The sequence below is a fragment of the Myodes glareolus genome, chromosome 1 (genome assembly GCF_982192425.1).
Source record: "Myodes glareolus chromosome 1, mMyoGla1.1, whole genome shotgun sequence".
NCBI lineage: Eukaryota > Metazoa > Chordata > Mammalia > Rodentia > Cricetidae > Myodes > Myodes glareolus.
Genome location: NC_142026.1, coordinates 53,421,048 through 53,437,244, shown reverse-complemented (window position 1 = coordinate 53,437,244; position 16,197 = coordinate 53,421,048). Strand labels below are relative to the sequence as shown.

Genomic DNA, 16,197 nt, shown 5'->3' with positions numbered 1-16,197 from the left:
TCCTCCCCCCACCTCTCCCTGCCGCATCCTATAACCCCTAGAGGCCAGGGAGCTATCAGAAAAAGTTTGCGCTGAGGCTGTGAGGTAACTTGCCTCTGGATCGCAATTCTCACCTGTGCAATGACCATCCTTCACTAATGCGGCACGAGAGATTTAAAAAGTACATGTCGTGGCATGCAGTATCCCTACTCCCCCCGCCCCCGCATGCCTTGCATAGACTCCTTGAGGGCAGGGTCAGTCTGGTCTTTGAGTTCTGCTCCCCCCACCTCACCCAAGACAGGGTGTAGCCCCTTCGTTCGCTAAACTAGAAAGTCCTTCGTAACTTTGATCCAAGTCCCCTCCTGTCTCCCCAGGCTGGGGTTGGGGGGGAAAGGGAGTTCCCTTTAAGGGCGGTGGGGGAGGGGGCTGCCGGCGGGCCCTCCTTCCGTCCCTCCCTGGATCCAACCGCTCGGGGGCCCCCGGGGGCCCGGGCTGCGTGCCAGCGCATGCGCCCATCTGTGGGCGCTGTCCCGGGCTGCGAGGGCCGCGAGCGCACCGACAGACGGGCCGACCGACAGACTGGCGGCGGGCCGGACAGACGGGGTAGCGCAGGGAGCTGGGAAAAGGCGGGACAGCGACATGACAGGCCATATACAGCAGCCGGGAGGGCGCGGGAACCCCGGCCCTACGCCCTCGCTTTCCCCGGGTCCTGGACCCGGCCCGGGCACCTCGGAGCGGGTGGCGCTCAAGAAAGAGATCGGGCTGGTGAGCGCCTGCACCATCATCATCGGTGAGCAGGGCGCACACAGGGTGGAAAGCTCTGGGGATCCCCTTGGAATTTCTCCCTCGCAGGGTCAAAGAAACCCTTGGAGCACCTGTTGCAATGGCTGCAGAATACACTTGACCCCTCTGGGAACAGGGCCTGGCATAGTGGCCGCAGACCCTTTTGCCCCCAGTTTCCCAATCTCTCTGGAAATTTGAGCGTGGAGGTGGCGGCGCGCGGGGGGTGGGGGATGTCTCCTTGCTGCAACCTCCCTTGGCCTTCATTTCTCTGTGGGGCTTTGTCAAGGCAATTAAGCTGCTTCCATCTAGGAAACGGAATTAATGACTAGGCCCGCTTTTAGTGGCAAGTTCTGAATTGCAGGGCAGGCTGTCTGTATCCCTACTGCCTGCCGGGTTCAAGGGCCAGGGCAGTGAGGCCATCTGTTCTGGGAAAGCGGGAAGAACTGTGGGTAAATGGCCAGGTAGAGCTTAAATTGAGAGGAAATTGCCTCTGAACCGTCCTTCCTGGCAGATGTGGCGACAGAAACCAGGGAGAGGCAGTGGAGTAGCCAGCAGTGGAGTAGCCAGGAGCAGACCAAGCCTCCAGGAGAGCTCCCATTCAGGACTGGGACCTGAGTGGGTGGTCTTGCAGCCTGGTGGCATCTGAGTGAGTGCTCTCATGGTCTGGCCCTCTTGTTCTCCTTTCAGATGGGGCCTGTTGGGTAGGTAGAACGCTTGGAGACAGGGACAGTGGTGTTGCCCCCTACACACACACACACACACACACACACACACACACACAAACAAACACACCTCTGTCCCTTGACTTCTGAAGGAGAACTAGGTTAATTTAACCCTCTTGGGAGGGAACCTTTTCTCTTCTCCGGTGCCCAGGAGTTGGGGGTCTAGAAGATCAACAATTAGGGCCTTTGACTATCCTCTTCCCCAGCCAGTGGGAGCTGCAGCCACAGCTTTACCCTTCTGCCCTTTGACCCCTGGAGATGGAGAAAGGCTGAAGGGCTCACTGGGGCAGGCAGACCTTTTCCGGCTTCATGCCCCCTCGATGAGACAGTCCAGCTGGATAGATGTAATATCTCCTGGGTACCCAGCATCCTCATACCTAGAGTCACCCCTGAATCCAGTTCCAGACAGTTCCTCCATCTTGTCCCCTAGAATGGTCCTGATGTAACGCTGGGAACCCCTGCCTGGCTGTCTGATAATAGAGAGGGCTGAGTTTGGGTTTTGACCAGAGAGTACTGGTTAGAGCTTTTCCTGCTACCAGTACCCTTTGTAGGGGCTGCACCCCCACCCCCAAAAAAGGAAGCCTACATATCACTGGTGGGCTAGTGTGTCAAGAGGCTGCCCATGTCTGGGGCTGGCTACAGTGCCCGAGAGGTTCACAGAGAGACATAAACCTGGCATCCATGCACTACACATTACCCTCCTTATGGCCCTGTCCTCCTCAAGTCAGAGGCTGCCAGGGTTCCATCCTCAAGAAGAGGGTGACAGTGGCTGTATAGGGAATGGAAGAGGAGCTCCACCATCTTGCTCCTCCTCCGGCACAGGCATTGGTGGACCAGTGCCTTGGAGTCTGGGTCTGGCCGCCAGTTCCCTTCACCTTTCAGTTTATTCTTGCTCCATGGCTCCCCCTTGGCCTCCAGATTCTGAAGGCTGAGGAGGGTGAAACTCAACTCGGCAAAGCAACAATGGTAGATGTGGGGACAGAGCTCAGATGATCATCTCCAGTCTAGGATACTGGTGGTCTCCCGTGGGCCAGCTCACAGAGCTCTGAAGAGCTTCAGCCACGACACTGGACCAGGCAGTGGACAAATCAAATGGGAGGAGGCCAGATCTGCACCTCCGAATGCCCCAAGGGTCCTCTTCTTCCACGCAAGGCCCTGTGGCTGCTTCCCACATGGCACAGCTCTCAGTTTTGGGTGTGCCTGCTTCTTCTCCATTCCTAACCCGAGAAGTTTTAACATACACATCTGGAGAAAGTCACCTCCTCGTCCGTGAATGGCCTGTCTTTATTGGTTAGCTGTTACTCATGGGATATTTCCAAAGCGTTCAATGGAGCCTCCCATTGGTTCTGTGAGTCACTCCTTGATACATTGTCTGCCTCAGCCCAGGGGGAGGAGTGAGGCTTTGGGGGATGGGAGATATGGAAGATTGGCTGCAGAGAAGATGAGACTGCCCCCAACTGTAGGACGATGCTCACAGCCAAACCTGGAGGGGTCGAGGCAGGAAGGAAGTAGCCTGCAGGGGCAGGGCTGTGCAGGACACCAGCGCATCAGATACCTGTTCAGAGTGCCACCTCCCGTTATAGTATGGATTTACTTTACCTCTTTTGATTTTCATACCCACTCTGTGGCATGGCAAGTTTTGTACCCATTACACAGCTGGAAAAGCTGGGGTTGAGAGGTAAATGGTAAATTCTCAACTGGTGAGCTCAGAATTTGGATTCAAGTTTCCAGAGTCCTTTGTGCGATGGAGGTTTGGCAAAGCCAAGGCCTGACTCAACCCTGTTGATGGAGGGCGGCTGGGGATTGAGCTAGAGTAGGCAGATCTCCCTCTGCTATGCAGGAACAGAACAAGGAAAGCCAGTCCTTCCTGTGGCTGTGCACACAGGGTCTTATCCTGCCGTGGAGACCTCAGCTCTCCCCTTCACACAAGCCCAACAGACCAAGTCACTGCGGCTTTGCCGCCCAGGCCACTGCTTCTCCGCTCTCCTTCTGGGACTCAAGTGTAGGTGTCTGAACGTCAGGCTCAAACGTATGCAGGGATGTGAAGGGCTAGTGCATGAACCCCATCTTTCTAGAGGCCAGTCCCTCGTCATCCAGCCCTCCGCATTCTTGTCCACAATCTCCAGGGCCATAAATCAATGTGTCTCTTCAGAGACACTCTTCCTTACAGGTCCTGAGAATAACCCCAGCCCCACTTACAAATGAAGAAACTGAGGCCCTGAGCGGCAACCTACTCAAGATCAGATGTCCTTAGGATAGTGAAGGGACACCATTGGAAATTGAGGCAGCTGCAGCCACAAGGCTGACCCTAGAGACTCTCATGCACCTGTTCACCGATGCCAGGTGTGTTGGATATCCAACAGGACACAAGGCAGGCTGGTCCCTCTGCTGGGGCTGATGCCCCAGTGCAGACAGTCAGTACACACAACCAGTGGCCATGATAAGTATTGGGACCAGACGTCAGAGGCAGGAAGGAGGGCAGGTTGTGCTGGGGCAGGGTGGAGTCTGATAGGGCTTCCTGGTGGGTTGTGAGCTATGGTAAAGACTTGGCCTTTTTTTCCCTTTAGGAGGTGGGGGCTGTGGGGTAAGGGGGTAACCTGAGGAAAGATGTGGTGGAACTCAGCTCACTATGGAGGTGAGGCCGTGGGGATAAAGGTTACAGAAGGGAGGCCAGACAGGAAGCCACTGGGACAGAGGCAAGGGTGGCTCCAGATGGGACAGCTGTGGAAGGCGGAGAGAAAGTTCAGGTCAGTGTTTGTGGCAGCCTGGATGTGGGGCAAGAGGGGACTGTAACAGAGGGGGTGGTCTGAGCATTAGGGAGGACGGTTTGTCTCTGATTGGTCAGGACAACTTCAGAAAGGAACAGATCCACAGCAGGGACAGGAAGTTGAGGGTTCTGTGGGAGAGGTTTAGTAGTGGGAAGTTTGTAGCCTAGGCTGAGTTTAGTGGGAGGTTCCTGCTCTGGTTAGAAGTTTGGGAATTGCCATAGTGGGCAGGATAGCAATATGGAGGGTCAGGGGCCCTGGACTGAGCCCTGGGCACCCAGTGGTTAAAAGTCAGGCTTAAAATGAAGGAGCTGCAAAGAATTCCAAGAAATAGGGCGTGGAGGTATCCACCTGTCACCCCTGCACTCGACAGGACCATGAGTTCAAGAGCAGCCTGAGCTACGTATTCAAACTTTGCTCAAACAAAAAAGCCTGGGAAACCAAGATCTCAGGAGCTTGGCTGGGATGCTAAGTGGGCAGCACGTACTAACCTGCTATGTAACACCATTTAATTGAGGAAGATGTGGTCTGGGGCTTGAGGGTCAGAATCAGTATCTTAGAGTTTGTTAGTGACCCTGACAAGTCTGGGCCTGGAGACTGGGCACTGGCAAGCGTAGCTGGCTTGACGGGACTAGACCGGGAAGGCCAGACCGAGAGGTCTCCACATATCTGTTCATCCTCTCTCCAAAGGAAACTGGGTTAAGCTGGAGGTGCAGGCTGGCTAATTAGCAACCCAGGGCACGTCCTGGATGTCCCCACTCACCTCCTTGGTATTCTACCAAGACCTCAGTGGGGCCACTATCACACCAGGGGAGGACACTCTTACTAGAAAGACCTGGAAGAGGAGGGCAGACTTCACCCAGGCCTCTGCAAAGTTCTGAGTGCTCACCCCAGGATGTTGGGGTCCCTCTGGGGATTGGGTCTCCAGAGGGAAAGTAGTGTGGGGCACAGGGATCTCCTGGTTTATAAAAATAGTGAGAGCCATAAGTATTTCCCTTGGCAACCCATGTGCCAGCCAAAGCATGCCAATGCCTAGGTATTAATGAGTCCCTTTCCACCTACCCCCTGAGCTATGAGAAGGAGGCAGCCATCAGATTCTTGGGGTCCAGGTGGGTGATTTGGAGAGCTACCTGGGTGGGGGTGGTGCTGCTTAGAAGTCTGGTGGCCAGGGCTGTTCACAACAGCAGGGGACAGGAAGCCTGATCGGGATCAAGATCCTAACAACATGCTTCTTCTCTGGCCAAGTCAGATCAAATTGGTTCTCTGCTGAGCCTGGGGCCTCACTAGCGGATGGAGAAACTGAGTCCCGGAAGAGAGCACTTGCTAGAACTATAATCCTGTATGTGTTTCTAAGGATAGGAATGTTGACAGTGCTGTGTCCTCCCTGTTCCTCCTCAATCAGACTGCATGTTATGCACATGCGTGCACTCACACACACACACACATACACACACACACACACACACACACACACGTGCACTTGAGCCATGGGTAAGCAAGTGGCTCATTCTGCAGACTTGACCTCCACAGCTTACCCCTGTGACCTCTATGGTCTGCTACCGCCTCCCAGAAATAGGTCAGCTAGCACCGTAGCCACAGCAAACAATGGCCCTTTCTTCATTCCTCCTGGAGGCAAGTAAGCCCCATCAGGCCAAACATCTTAATGTGATAAAACTGCCCGGAGACAGCACAAGGAAGGGGGATGGGAGAAGACTAAGAGGTCCTCCTACCTGCCTGCCTGGAAGTACAAAGAGGAACCAGAGAAATGCTGTCCCATTGAATGGACAGGAATGTAGAGGCCTCAGGACCGCCCTCTCTCTGGCTGTCAGTCAGATGCCCACCCAAGGACTCTATAATATCTTCATCCCATATCTTCATATCTTGGTCCTGTTGGGCCCCTCCTCTTCCTCCTCTTCTTACTTCTTTTTTTCTTCCTCTTTCTCCTCCTCCTCTTCCTCTTCCTCCTCCAGTGCAGAATTCCTCAAGGGCTGTTGTGTTCATTGCCGTTTCTTTCCATAAGACGGATCTACTGGACTTGAATGTGGGGTCCAAGAACAGAGTTCTTAACCTACCCCTAGTAGGAAGAACACCCTAAAACAGTGGTTCTCAGCCTGCCCTGCGGGTCATGCCCCCTCTGGCAAACCTCTATCTCCAAAAATATTTACATTACAATTCATAAGAGTAGCAAAACTACAGCGACGAAGTAGCAACCAAAGTAATTTTATGGTTGGGGGGGGGGGTCACCACAACACGAGGGACTGTATTAAAGGGTCACAGCATTAGGAAGATGGAGATCCATTACTCTAAAACATCAGCTCTAGGGACCCTCCTCACATCCATAATCACTCAGGCACTTAGGACCACCCTCCTTAGCCCTGCCCACAGCATTCCACAACCCACCCCCTCGTTACCCTCTGCTGCTTACCCAAGCCCACCACCGTGTGGCCGCCTGCATCCACCCCATCCACATGGTACCCAGAGCATCCAACACGGTGTCGTGGTTTCTTTGCCATTTTTAAGCACGAGCCTGGAGCAGGTTGTCCTGCCTGGCAGAGCTGTCCACTTCCCTACAGGCCCTCAGAGACACATACACCTTACAAATGAGGAACCATCATCCTTTGCACCCTTGTCTGGAGGCCGCATGGGACATCAGGGTGATGGGTCATCTGTTAAGTTTACTCTGCTCCTGCAGTGAATACCGGTGCAGGGCCCAGGTGTTTGAGCCACAGGAGAGAAGTTCTGAATGGTTGCCTGAAGCCACGTGTCCACAACAACCATGCATTTCCACACACGCCCAGTCCAGCACTGGGGTCTCAGCTATTGGCTCAGGGCTAGTGATGCGTCCCTGACCCCGAAGACCCTGTGAGTTGGGGCTTCCCCCCTGGGGCTGTCCACACGAGTTTTCAGCAGACTGAGTTGTGTAGAGCAATGGGGTCTCCACAGGAGGGGGGTGCCTCAGAGCCTTGGATGCTCCCAGCTCCAACATACCCAGTGCCTTCCAAGGCCACCCAGCCCCCGTTGGCTCCAAACTCTGCTGGCTTTTGGCAAATCCTGTTCCGCCAGGTCCTGAGAACTGCCGCGGGATGGAGCAAGCTCAAAAACTCTTTACAAACGCAACAGCCCACCCAGACCTTGGGCCCCTTGTCTGAGATATGGAAGGTGGCTCCTCCCCAACTTCCCCAAGCCCAGCCCCATTCCCACAAAGCTGATGAGGGTTACAGCTTACCTCTGGGGACTGGGGCACAGGAATTATTCCATCCTTATCTGGATGTATTTAGGGCTCCTGAGATGTGACCAGAACACCAAGTAGGGTATCGTGGCTGTCCAGACTGGAAATCTGTGTCGACTGGGGGCGGGGGTGAGGGATGGCAGGGTGGACCTGGAGTGAATGCAGATTGGCAACCACAGCTGTGTCCTCTGCCAGTCCCGCCTGTGGACCTGACAGGTGAAGTGAGAAGACTACACACTCACACACACACACACACACACACGCACACGCACATGCACACGCACATACACACATTGCCATACTAGGAGGGGGCTGAGCTGATGGCCCCAGCAGTGCTAGCTCTATCGTACATGTGTACATGTAACCAGTGACTGGAATTCTTTCCTGTGGGCAGGCTCTAGTGCACATCCTGGGGTTTGCACAGACACTAGTGCACATCCTGCGGTTTGCACAGGGACTAGTGCACATCCTGGGGTTTGCACAGACACTAGTGCACATCCTGGGGTTTGCACAGACACTAGTGCACATCCTGGGGTTTGCACAGACACTAGTGCACATCCTGGGGTCTGGACAGACACTAGTGCACATCCTGGGGTCTGGACAGACACTAGTGCACATCCTGGGGTCTGGACAGACACTAGTGCACATCCTGGGGTTTGCACAGACACTAGTGCACATCCTGGGGTTTGCACAGACACTAGTGCACATCCTGGGGTCTGGACAGACACTAGTGCACATCCTGGGGTCTGGACAGACACTAGTGCACATCCTGGGGTCTGGACAAACACTAGTGCACATCCTGGGGTTTTTCCCACCTGGGGTTCAGGCACAGACCACTGACCCTCTGTTGCCTTTTACACAATGTGAAGCCGGGGCTTAGAGACCTGTCTGTAAAATGGCCCACTGTAAAGAGTGTAGGCATGGGGTCCTCATTTGGTTCAGGTGTCTTTACTGGGACCTTCAGCAGCAGGCAGTGAGGGCACCTGCCTTCCCTCAGTCCTGGGCCCTGCACCGGGCTCACTGCAGGTGCAGAGTATACTAACAGATGACAAATCTTCCTGATGTCCCACGTGGCCTCCGGGCATAGGCACGAAGGATGCCGGCTCCACATTTGTAAAGTGGAGACAGAAGTTTCTCTCCATGGCTGGTGTGGGTGTCTGTGGAGGAGTGGAGAGAGTCAGTCCTGAGGCTTCCTGCAAGGGGAAGCTCTCGGGGGGGGGGGGGGGTTAGAAGGGCTTCCTGGTGCATGGAGTAGGGAATACAGCTGTGGCCTCTGAGTGTCCGGGAAGGAAGTCTGGTCCACCACTTTTAGGGATGTTCAAAGGTCTCCGCAGAGCAGACGCTGGACTAAATGAGTTCTCAGCATCCATTTAGCCTCATACTTCTCAACAGACAGAGCGGGATGGGGCCGTGTCTGGGTATTGTGGGACTCGGCACCTGCAGTGAGCTCCGGTGCAGGGCTGAGTGAAGGCGGGTGCCCCACCGCCTGCTGGTGGAGGTGCCCAATGAAGACACCGAGCGGTGGGCCAGATGAGGCTAATAGGAGAAGAGCAGGCAGATGGAAGATGGCTCAAGGTTTTGCTGTGGGAGGCCAGCTCTGGCCAGTGGGTGAGAGGGCACCAGATGGCAGGAGCTGAGGGCCTGAGCCTTGGCCGTGCCTGGGGTGTGTGGATTACAGACAAGTGCCCATTCTCTGCCATTGTTCCGATGGCTGGGACACGTCACTCTCACCTGGAGTGGAAGTCAGGAAACGGGAGAACTCAGTAACCAATACTGGCTAGCTGGGCAAGGTGCCATTCCCCAGCCAGAGACAGAAAAAAGCTGGTGGTGATCCCAGAGTGGTCTTGCCCAGGTCCGAGAGTCTCAGCAACAGCCCATGCCTCTAGATCACCTGCCCTCACTCCTCCAGGGCTGGCCAGGCTCCCTTCTTCAGCAAAGTATCTTGGGCCTTCTACCCCTAGGAAGCCTGAGCCCCTGACTGGTGCCTCAGTCTGATACCCCCCTCCCCCCGTCTCTCTCTCTCTGCAGGAAACATCATTGGCTCAGGCATCTTCATCTCACCCAAAGGTGTCCTGGAACACTCGGGCTCCGTGGGTTTGGCCCTCTTCGTCTGGGTCCTGGGTGGGGGCGTGACGGCTCTGGGCTCACTCTGCTATGCAGAGCTGGGGGTCGCCATCCCCAAATCTGGTGGGGACTACGCCTATGTCACTGAGATCTTCGGGGGCCTGGCTGGGTGAGTGTGAAATCCTGGCAGGGGATGTTCTCTTTGCTCTGGGGTAAGGGTAAATGGAAATAGTGGCTGGGGTTGTCGGGCAGTCTTCCCTAGCTAGGGTGGGTAGCGCCAATGCCCACTTCATTTCTCTGGTATCAGATCCTTGCCCTCTTTGGGTTTCCTTTGTGCTACCTTATTCTTTTCTCTTCCTTGGTCTGGTATTCTGGGACAGAGTCTTTCTATATAACCCAAGTTGACCTTCAACTCACAATCCTCTTGCATGTACCTCTCTACTGGGGATGATAAGCCTTCCAGAAACAGGGCCCTCACTTCTGTGGAACTCCATTTCAGCTCTACTTCCCTTGGGGTGATTATGGAGGGAGGGATGCTCTTACTCTCTGAAGCCACTAGATGATGCTAGCATTCAGGTAAGGAAGGTCTTTATGCTAGTAAAGTCTATTTCTGCGAGAGGAGAGAGAGGGGGCATGACATATCTTCCCACACCTGTTTGAGCTGACGCTGACACACACACACACACACACACACACACACACACACACACACACACACACACAAACTGTCCCCAACCTCAGGTTTTTCACAAAGCAGAACAATCCCTCAAATGGGATTCAACCTAAAAAATCCTTGCCCTGAGAATGTGGCCACAGTCAGCAATGATGCAGCAGAGAGTGGGTGCATGCCAGGCAAGGAAACCCAGCTTTCACATCCTTGTAAAAAGGATGCGGTTTGTATCAGTCCCCCTCAGCAAGGAGAACATCTTTTCCAGGCCCCGAGAGCTTAGCCAGAGGATGTGGTGGGCTGAATAGGGTGTCTGTCTGCGGTGGATAGAGGCCAGGCCAGCTTCAGAGCAGGAGTGGAGGAGATGGGGAATTGAAGTTGCTGTAGTTGTCCAGACGCGTTCAATGAAGATGCTTAAGGTCCCAACCTATCTTAGTCATTTAACAGCCCGACCCAGAAGGACACAATAGCCAGTGTGTCATGAGGGTCAGGTATGTGCAGCAAGAGTGACACCCACTTCCCACTTCAAAGGCCCCATAGATGATAGTCTAAGTAGATGGGAGCTCTTGGGGCAAGACTTGTACCTTCATCGTGGCACGTTGAAGGAGGTGCTTAGTCAGGCCTTGGGTGGAAAGTCTGGGACCCACAAAAGCAGAAGTCTGTTACTGTGGGCCTGGCGATAATAGTCAGGGAGAAGGTGACAGAAAAATGGCCCTGGGCAACCAGAAGGCAAGGATGAGCAGAAGGGATAGGCTATCGGTCCATAATGCCTCAGAAGCCAAGGGGTTGGGTTATGCAAAAAGGGTGGATCAAAGCTGAACATTCAGAGGCCTGTCCTGAGGAGCTTCAGTGGCTAAAGCCATCCCCAAGGGTGTGGGTGCAGCACCTGTCTAGATGAAGGCAGTCCTTGAGCATGTACCTAAGCTGAGAGTCCCGGTCCCCCCACGGGATCACACATAGGTGAGGTTTTGGTATCAGGGACATAAATCACTCTTCTTCCAAAATCAAGGCAGGAGCACCACTCAGCACCAACCAGCTCAAGTCATGAAGTGCCAAGAGCCCCAGACAAGGCTATAGCTTAAGGGCTGGGATTCGCCTGCCTGGACTCAGGGGACAGCCTGGGATCCGTTTCCAGTTGTTCCGATACCGACCTCCCCAGCCTCCGCAGTCTACCAGCTCTGGGGTGGGGGCGGGGGCTCATCTATCCCAGACCAGCACGTCTGAGCCAGGCCAGCATGGGTAGGGGACTGAGAGTGCCCGTGCCATACTGGCTCTCACCGCTCACAGATTCCTGCTGCTCTGGAGTGCTGTCCTCATCATGTACCCCACCAGCCTGGCTGTCATCTCCATGACCTTCTCCAACTACGTGCTTCAGCCCGTCTTTCCCAACTGCATCCCCCCAGCCACGGCCTCCCGAGTGCTCTCCATGGCCTGCCTGAGTGAGTGGTCTTGAGCTTCTGTCCTCTCAGCAGCTGGCTGCCCTCCCCCACCTCTGTCCACTCTGACGGGTGGAAAGCTGAGTGGGAGCCCCCAGCTGCTATCACCTGTAACACTTATCTCAAGCCCCGGGCTTCTGGCTGCTGAAGACCCTGTCCCCTTGTTGTCTGGCCGAGATTTGGCCTCAGGTGCCCACGCCCCTTTCTTCCCTAGTGCTCCTGACGTGGGTGAACAGCTCCAGCGTACGCTGGGCCACGCGCATCCAGGATATCTTCACTGGTGGGAAGCTGCTGGCCCTGGCGCTCATCATTGGTGTTGGCTTTGTCCAGTTCTTCCAAGGTACGAAACAGGGTGGGAGCGCTGGAGAGAACGGGGGTGGGGGCGGCGCACTGTGCTAATAATCCCTGACATCTGGGCTCCCCAGGACACTTCGAAGAGCTGAGGCCCACCAACGCCTTCACATTCTGGATGACACCATCTGTGGGTCACCTTGCCCTGGCTTTCCTGCAAGGCTCTTTTGCCTTCAGTGGCTGGAACTTCCTTAACTATGTCACCGAGGAGCTGGTTGACCCTCGCAAGTGAGTGAAGCTGCCTGGGCAGGCACCGGAAGGAGAAGCAGCTGTCCCCACAGATCTGCTGTCACCCAAGGCCCGGAATGGCCATCCACTGGCCACACTTGCTGCCATGACAACAGGCTCAAAGGAGAGCCCCGAAGCCGTGTTCTTCCCTGTCTGTGTCTGCAGCTGCAGCCGGACCCCTTGTAGGGCCTCGGAAAGACTTGAATATCGTTACGCTGCTATGTTTAGTGATTTACATTGGTCCAACATTGTCCATATGCACACAACATGGTCCTGAAGGATAGAGCCCACGACACTCCATCTGATGTTCAGTCAGGGACCTTGGCAGGGACAGTGACAGCTAAGGGGGGCAGGGTTGGGTGGAGAATCCCCAGGGAGATCTCAGACTTGATGGCTGAGCTCTGAAGGCATCTGGGAGATTTTCTAGGCTGACTTTGGCTATATGCAATTTTTCCTTTCTATCCAGACATTAATTAGATCCTGCCCTCAGGGGACGACGTGTCCCTCCTTCCATTAGTTTGTACTCAGACAGAGGCTGGGGGAAAGGCAGACAGCAGTAGGTCCCTGTCCCCAGTAGCAGTGCTGGTCTCTTTCCCTCCTGAAGCCGCCCCCGCCTGGGCACACACGAGACTCTAAGACTCCCCAGTGCCCCATTCTTGCACCGGAAACTGACTCTCTGATCTCTGTCCCCAGAAACCTACCTCGTGCCATCTTCATTTCCATCCCCTTGGTCACCTTCGTGTACACATTCACCAACGTTGCCTACTTCACCGCCATGTCCCCCCAGGAGTTGCTGTCCTCCAACGCAGTGGCTGTGGTGAGTGGGGACCTCAGCCCTCTCTGCAGCCCCTGCCCGCACCCCATCCCCAGCCTCATTCTTGGCCTCTCTTCTGTGCCCACGCAGACCTTTGGCGAGAAGCTGTTGGGCTACTTCGCGTGGGTCATGCCCGTCTCTGTGGCACTATCGACTTTTGGAGGGATCAATGGCTACCTGTTCACCTCATCCAGGTGACTAGACTGAGGAAAGGGGGAGAGGGTGACATAGGTAAGACTGGGCGGGTGGCTTTCTGTGTGCAGGCTGCACTAGGTACCATGGGAAGGGAAAGCAGAGGCGATGAATTCTCCAGTAACAAATGTCTGATCCCACCCTTGAGGGTAAGAAGGCCAGGAGGCAGACTTACATGTGGAGAGCTGGCAGGGCCTGGAGGGCAGAGGGCAAAGGTGACAGCTGAGTCCTAGCAAGCCACAGAGAAGCTCCAACGCCAGGCTCTGGCTTATCCATCGCCCTCCCTGTGCCTAGGCTATGCTTCTCTGGAGCCCGAGAGGGACACTTGCCCAGCTTGCTGGCCATGATCCATGTCAGACGCTGTACCCCAATCCCTGCCCTCCTCGTCTGTGTAAGTCTGAGAACCTGACCGTCCAGCGCATATAGCCAGAAACACCTAGTAATGGCTTTCTTTTTAAGATAATGGCAAAAGCTCATTCCCTGCCTATGGTAGAGAAGCCGTGGAGGGTGGGGAAAGGGCTGGGACTCACCTGACCTCCTGACCTGAGTGGGAAGGCCCAGAGCAGCCCGCAGGGATGGCCAGAAGCAGGTGGGAGGCCAGCCGTCAGCCCTCGGTCCTCTCCCAGTGCGGGGCCACCGCGGTCATCATGCTCGTGGGTGACACATACACACTCATCAACTATGTGTCCTTCATCAACTACCTCTGCTACGGAGTCACCATCCTGGGCCTGCTCGTGCTGCGCTGGAGGCGGCCAGCACTCCACAGGCCCATCAAGGTGAGGCTGGGAATAACCAGGGCCGCTTTCGTCTCAGTTGAGCACCCGAGGCAGGTGGACCACAGCATTTGCAGAGCGCAGGGCTTCCCATGCACTGACATAGTCTCTCCTCACAACCCCAGGAAGCATGTGCTTTTAATATTCCCAGTCCACAGACGGGGGACAATGGGACAAAGGTCACATGGGGCGCCAAGGACAGGGCCTGGCATTCTCATGCCCTCACATGAATGAGTGACAGAAAAGCCCCCCCACTTCTGTATGTCAATCTTGAAGACGGCCTGGAATATGAAGCACCAAAAAAAATAAGTGGAGCTGCAGCCAAATGCAAACAGCATTCTGCAGATAACTACAGCGGATAGCTCAGCACACTGCTCAAGTAGACAGCCTCGGCAGTTCAGCCAACTGGTCAACCCAGGGATGGCTCTCCAGGGCACCGGGCTGCAACCAGAGGGGGCCAGTGCAGGCCCTAGTTCCCAAGAGATGGAGAAAGTGCCTCTGATCCCCATGGTGGTGATGCCCCTCCCCCGGTGCTCCTGTCCTTCCTTTCTCTGTTAGGTGAACCTCCTCATTCCTGTTGCGTACTTGGTGTTCTGGGCATTCCTACTGGTCTTCAGCTTCATCTCGGAGCCCATGGTCTGTGGGGTCGGCGTCATCATCATCCTCACTGGGGTCCCCATCTTCTTCCTGGGAGTATTCTGGAGAAGCAAACCAAAGTGTGTGCACAGACTCACAGGTGAGCCAGGTTTTGCCACCATGCCTCTTGGGGATTAGGGTGAGCATCTCTTTGATCCCACCCAAGAACAGGGGCCTCTACCAGCCTGGCTGGTGACAAAGGACCCAGTGACTTCCCTCAAAACTTCCTGCTACGTGTAGATGTGGCCAGGATCCATCTGCAAAGGAAGCAACTCTTTGCCCAAAGGAGGTATCAAGAGTTAGGGTCATCCCTGCCTCAAAGGATCAACACCTCGCCTCCCATGATCTATCTGTCTGTTCTTAGAGTCCATGACACGCTGGGGCCAGGAGCTGTGTTTCGTGGTTTACCCCCAGGGCTCCCTGGAGGAGGAGGAAAATGGCCCCATGGGCCAGCCCTCTCCAATGCCTATCACGGACAAGCCCTTGAAGACACAATGAGACCGTGCAGAGACTGAAACAGCTGATTCTGTTTACATGTTTATTGAGAAGGGTTTTGTGTTTTGTTTTGTTTTCAAAAAAAAAAATTCTGGAAAAAAAAAGAGATCCGACCCTTAGAGGCCTACTGTAAGGGACCGGCCACTGGGGTCAGGCTTCCTGCCTTAGCACTGCCCTGCTAGCTTCTCCTGAAAAGCCTGGAAATAAACAGGGCTGGTTGTTGCTGTGTGCGAGGGGAGTCCATGGGGACTCAGCATGGCGTGTCAGCTGCTAGCTGGGAAGGTGCTATGGAGGAGGCTTCCTGGTGGGTTTTGCTGCTGGAACTTGAGGCTGGCTCCATGGGGCCCATAGGAGACAGTGAGCCTCGACCTATGACCCTCCAGGAGAACCTAGACATCCCCAGCTGTGATTGCCCTTTCCCATAAACCACCAGAGTGAATACTGCCACTTCTGATAGCACGGCATCACTCTGGCTTCAGGTGAGGAAACTGAGGCTCTGAGGCAGGACCAGATGGACGTTACCATTGCCACTCAGTGCTTTGACTTCGGTATCCTGAGGAAAGCATAGAATGGCTTCTCTCGTGGTCATCCTTGCTCATTATGCATAGGGACTGACCCAGCAGTCAGTGGGCAGAGTGTTCCAGCCTAGCCAGGCCCATGCTGCCACTACAGGCATGAGGATGGGGCAGAAGCCACTAGCCCGTCTCCCCCAAGGGCCCTGTGGGGAAGGGTGGATAGAGCACTCACCATGAATGAGGTCCAACACCCCCCATGACCTTCTCAGGCCTCAACTACAGCTCCTGGCAGAGTTCTGGAATGGGCAGCTGGTGCCATTGCCGGCTGAATGAACTGAGAAGCCACAGAAAACATTGCAGAAAGCCTGGCTCTGGCTCCCCTGCTTTTCTGGAAATGAATCCCCAGGTTAGAGTTGCAGAGAGCAGTGTGATGTGCGACTCCAAGGGGCTGTGCTCTTGCCCACCTGCAAGGTGGTCTTATCACTCCACCCTCCTTCCCAGGCCAACTAATGGGCCCCTAAGCCCCTGCCAGCGATACCCATCAGGGC

General features: G+C 55.1%; 1 protein-coding gene across 3 annotated transcripts; it reads left to right on the top strand.

Annotated features, from left to right (window-relative positions):
• The first annotated feature begins 514 nt into the window (after window positions 1-514).
• Slc7a10 (solute carrier family 7 member 10) lies at window positions 515-15,362 on the top strand. Of its 3 annotated transcripts, XM_048448777.3 has the most exons (11): window positions 515-769; window positions 9,507-9,711; window positions 11,497-11,648; window positions 11,860-11,985; window positions 12,071-12,224; window positions 12,918-13,041; window positions 13,129-13,232; window positions 13,525-13,621; window positions 13,857-14,006; window positions 14,562-14,739; window positions 15,004-15,362. In XM_048448777.3, exons 1-11 carry the CDS (start codon window positions 619-621, stop codon window positions 15,135-15,137), a joined length of 1,575 nt encoding a protein of 524 aa, XP_048304734.3. In that variant the 5' UTR covers window positions 515-618; the 3' UTR covers window positions 15,138-15,362. The 3 variants fall into 3 exon arrangements, with proteins under 3 accessions (XP_048304734.3, XP_085551598.2, XP_085551590.2); XM_085695472.2 differs by lacking the exon at window positions 13,857-14,006 and having other exon boundaries at window positions 527-769; window positions 14,621-14,739; XM_085695464.2 differs by lacking the exon at window positions 13,857-14,006 and having other exon boundaries at window positions 527-769.
• Window positions 15,363-16,197: the final 835 nt, after the last annotated feature.

Bases quoted from the DNA above. Each gene is read 5' to 3' on its own strand.
- Slc7a10 (XM_048448777.3), top strand. From the start codon at position 619: ATGACAGGCCATATACAGCAGCCGGGAGGGCGCGGGAACCCCGGCCCT. The intron at 13,042-13,128 runs GTGAGTGGGGAC...GTGCCCACGCAG, and splicing joins CCTCCAACGCAGTGGCTGTG to ACCTTTGGCGAGAAGCTGTT. The intron at 13,233-13,524 runs GTGACTAGACTG...CCCTGTGCCTAG, and splicing joins TACCTGTTCACCTCATCCAG to GCTATGCTTCTCTGGAGCCC.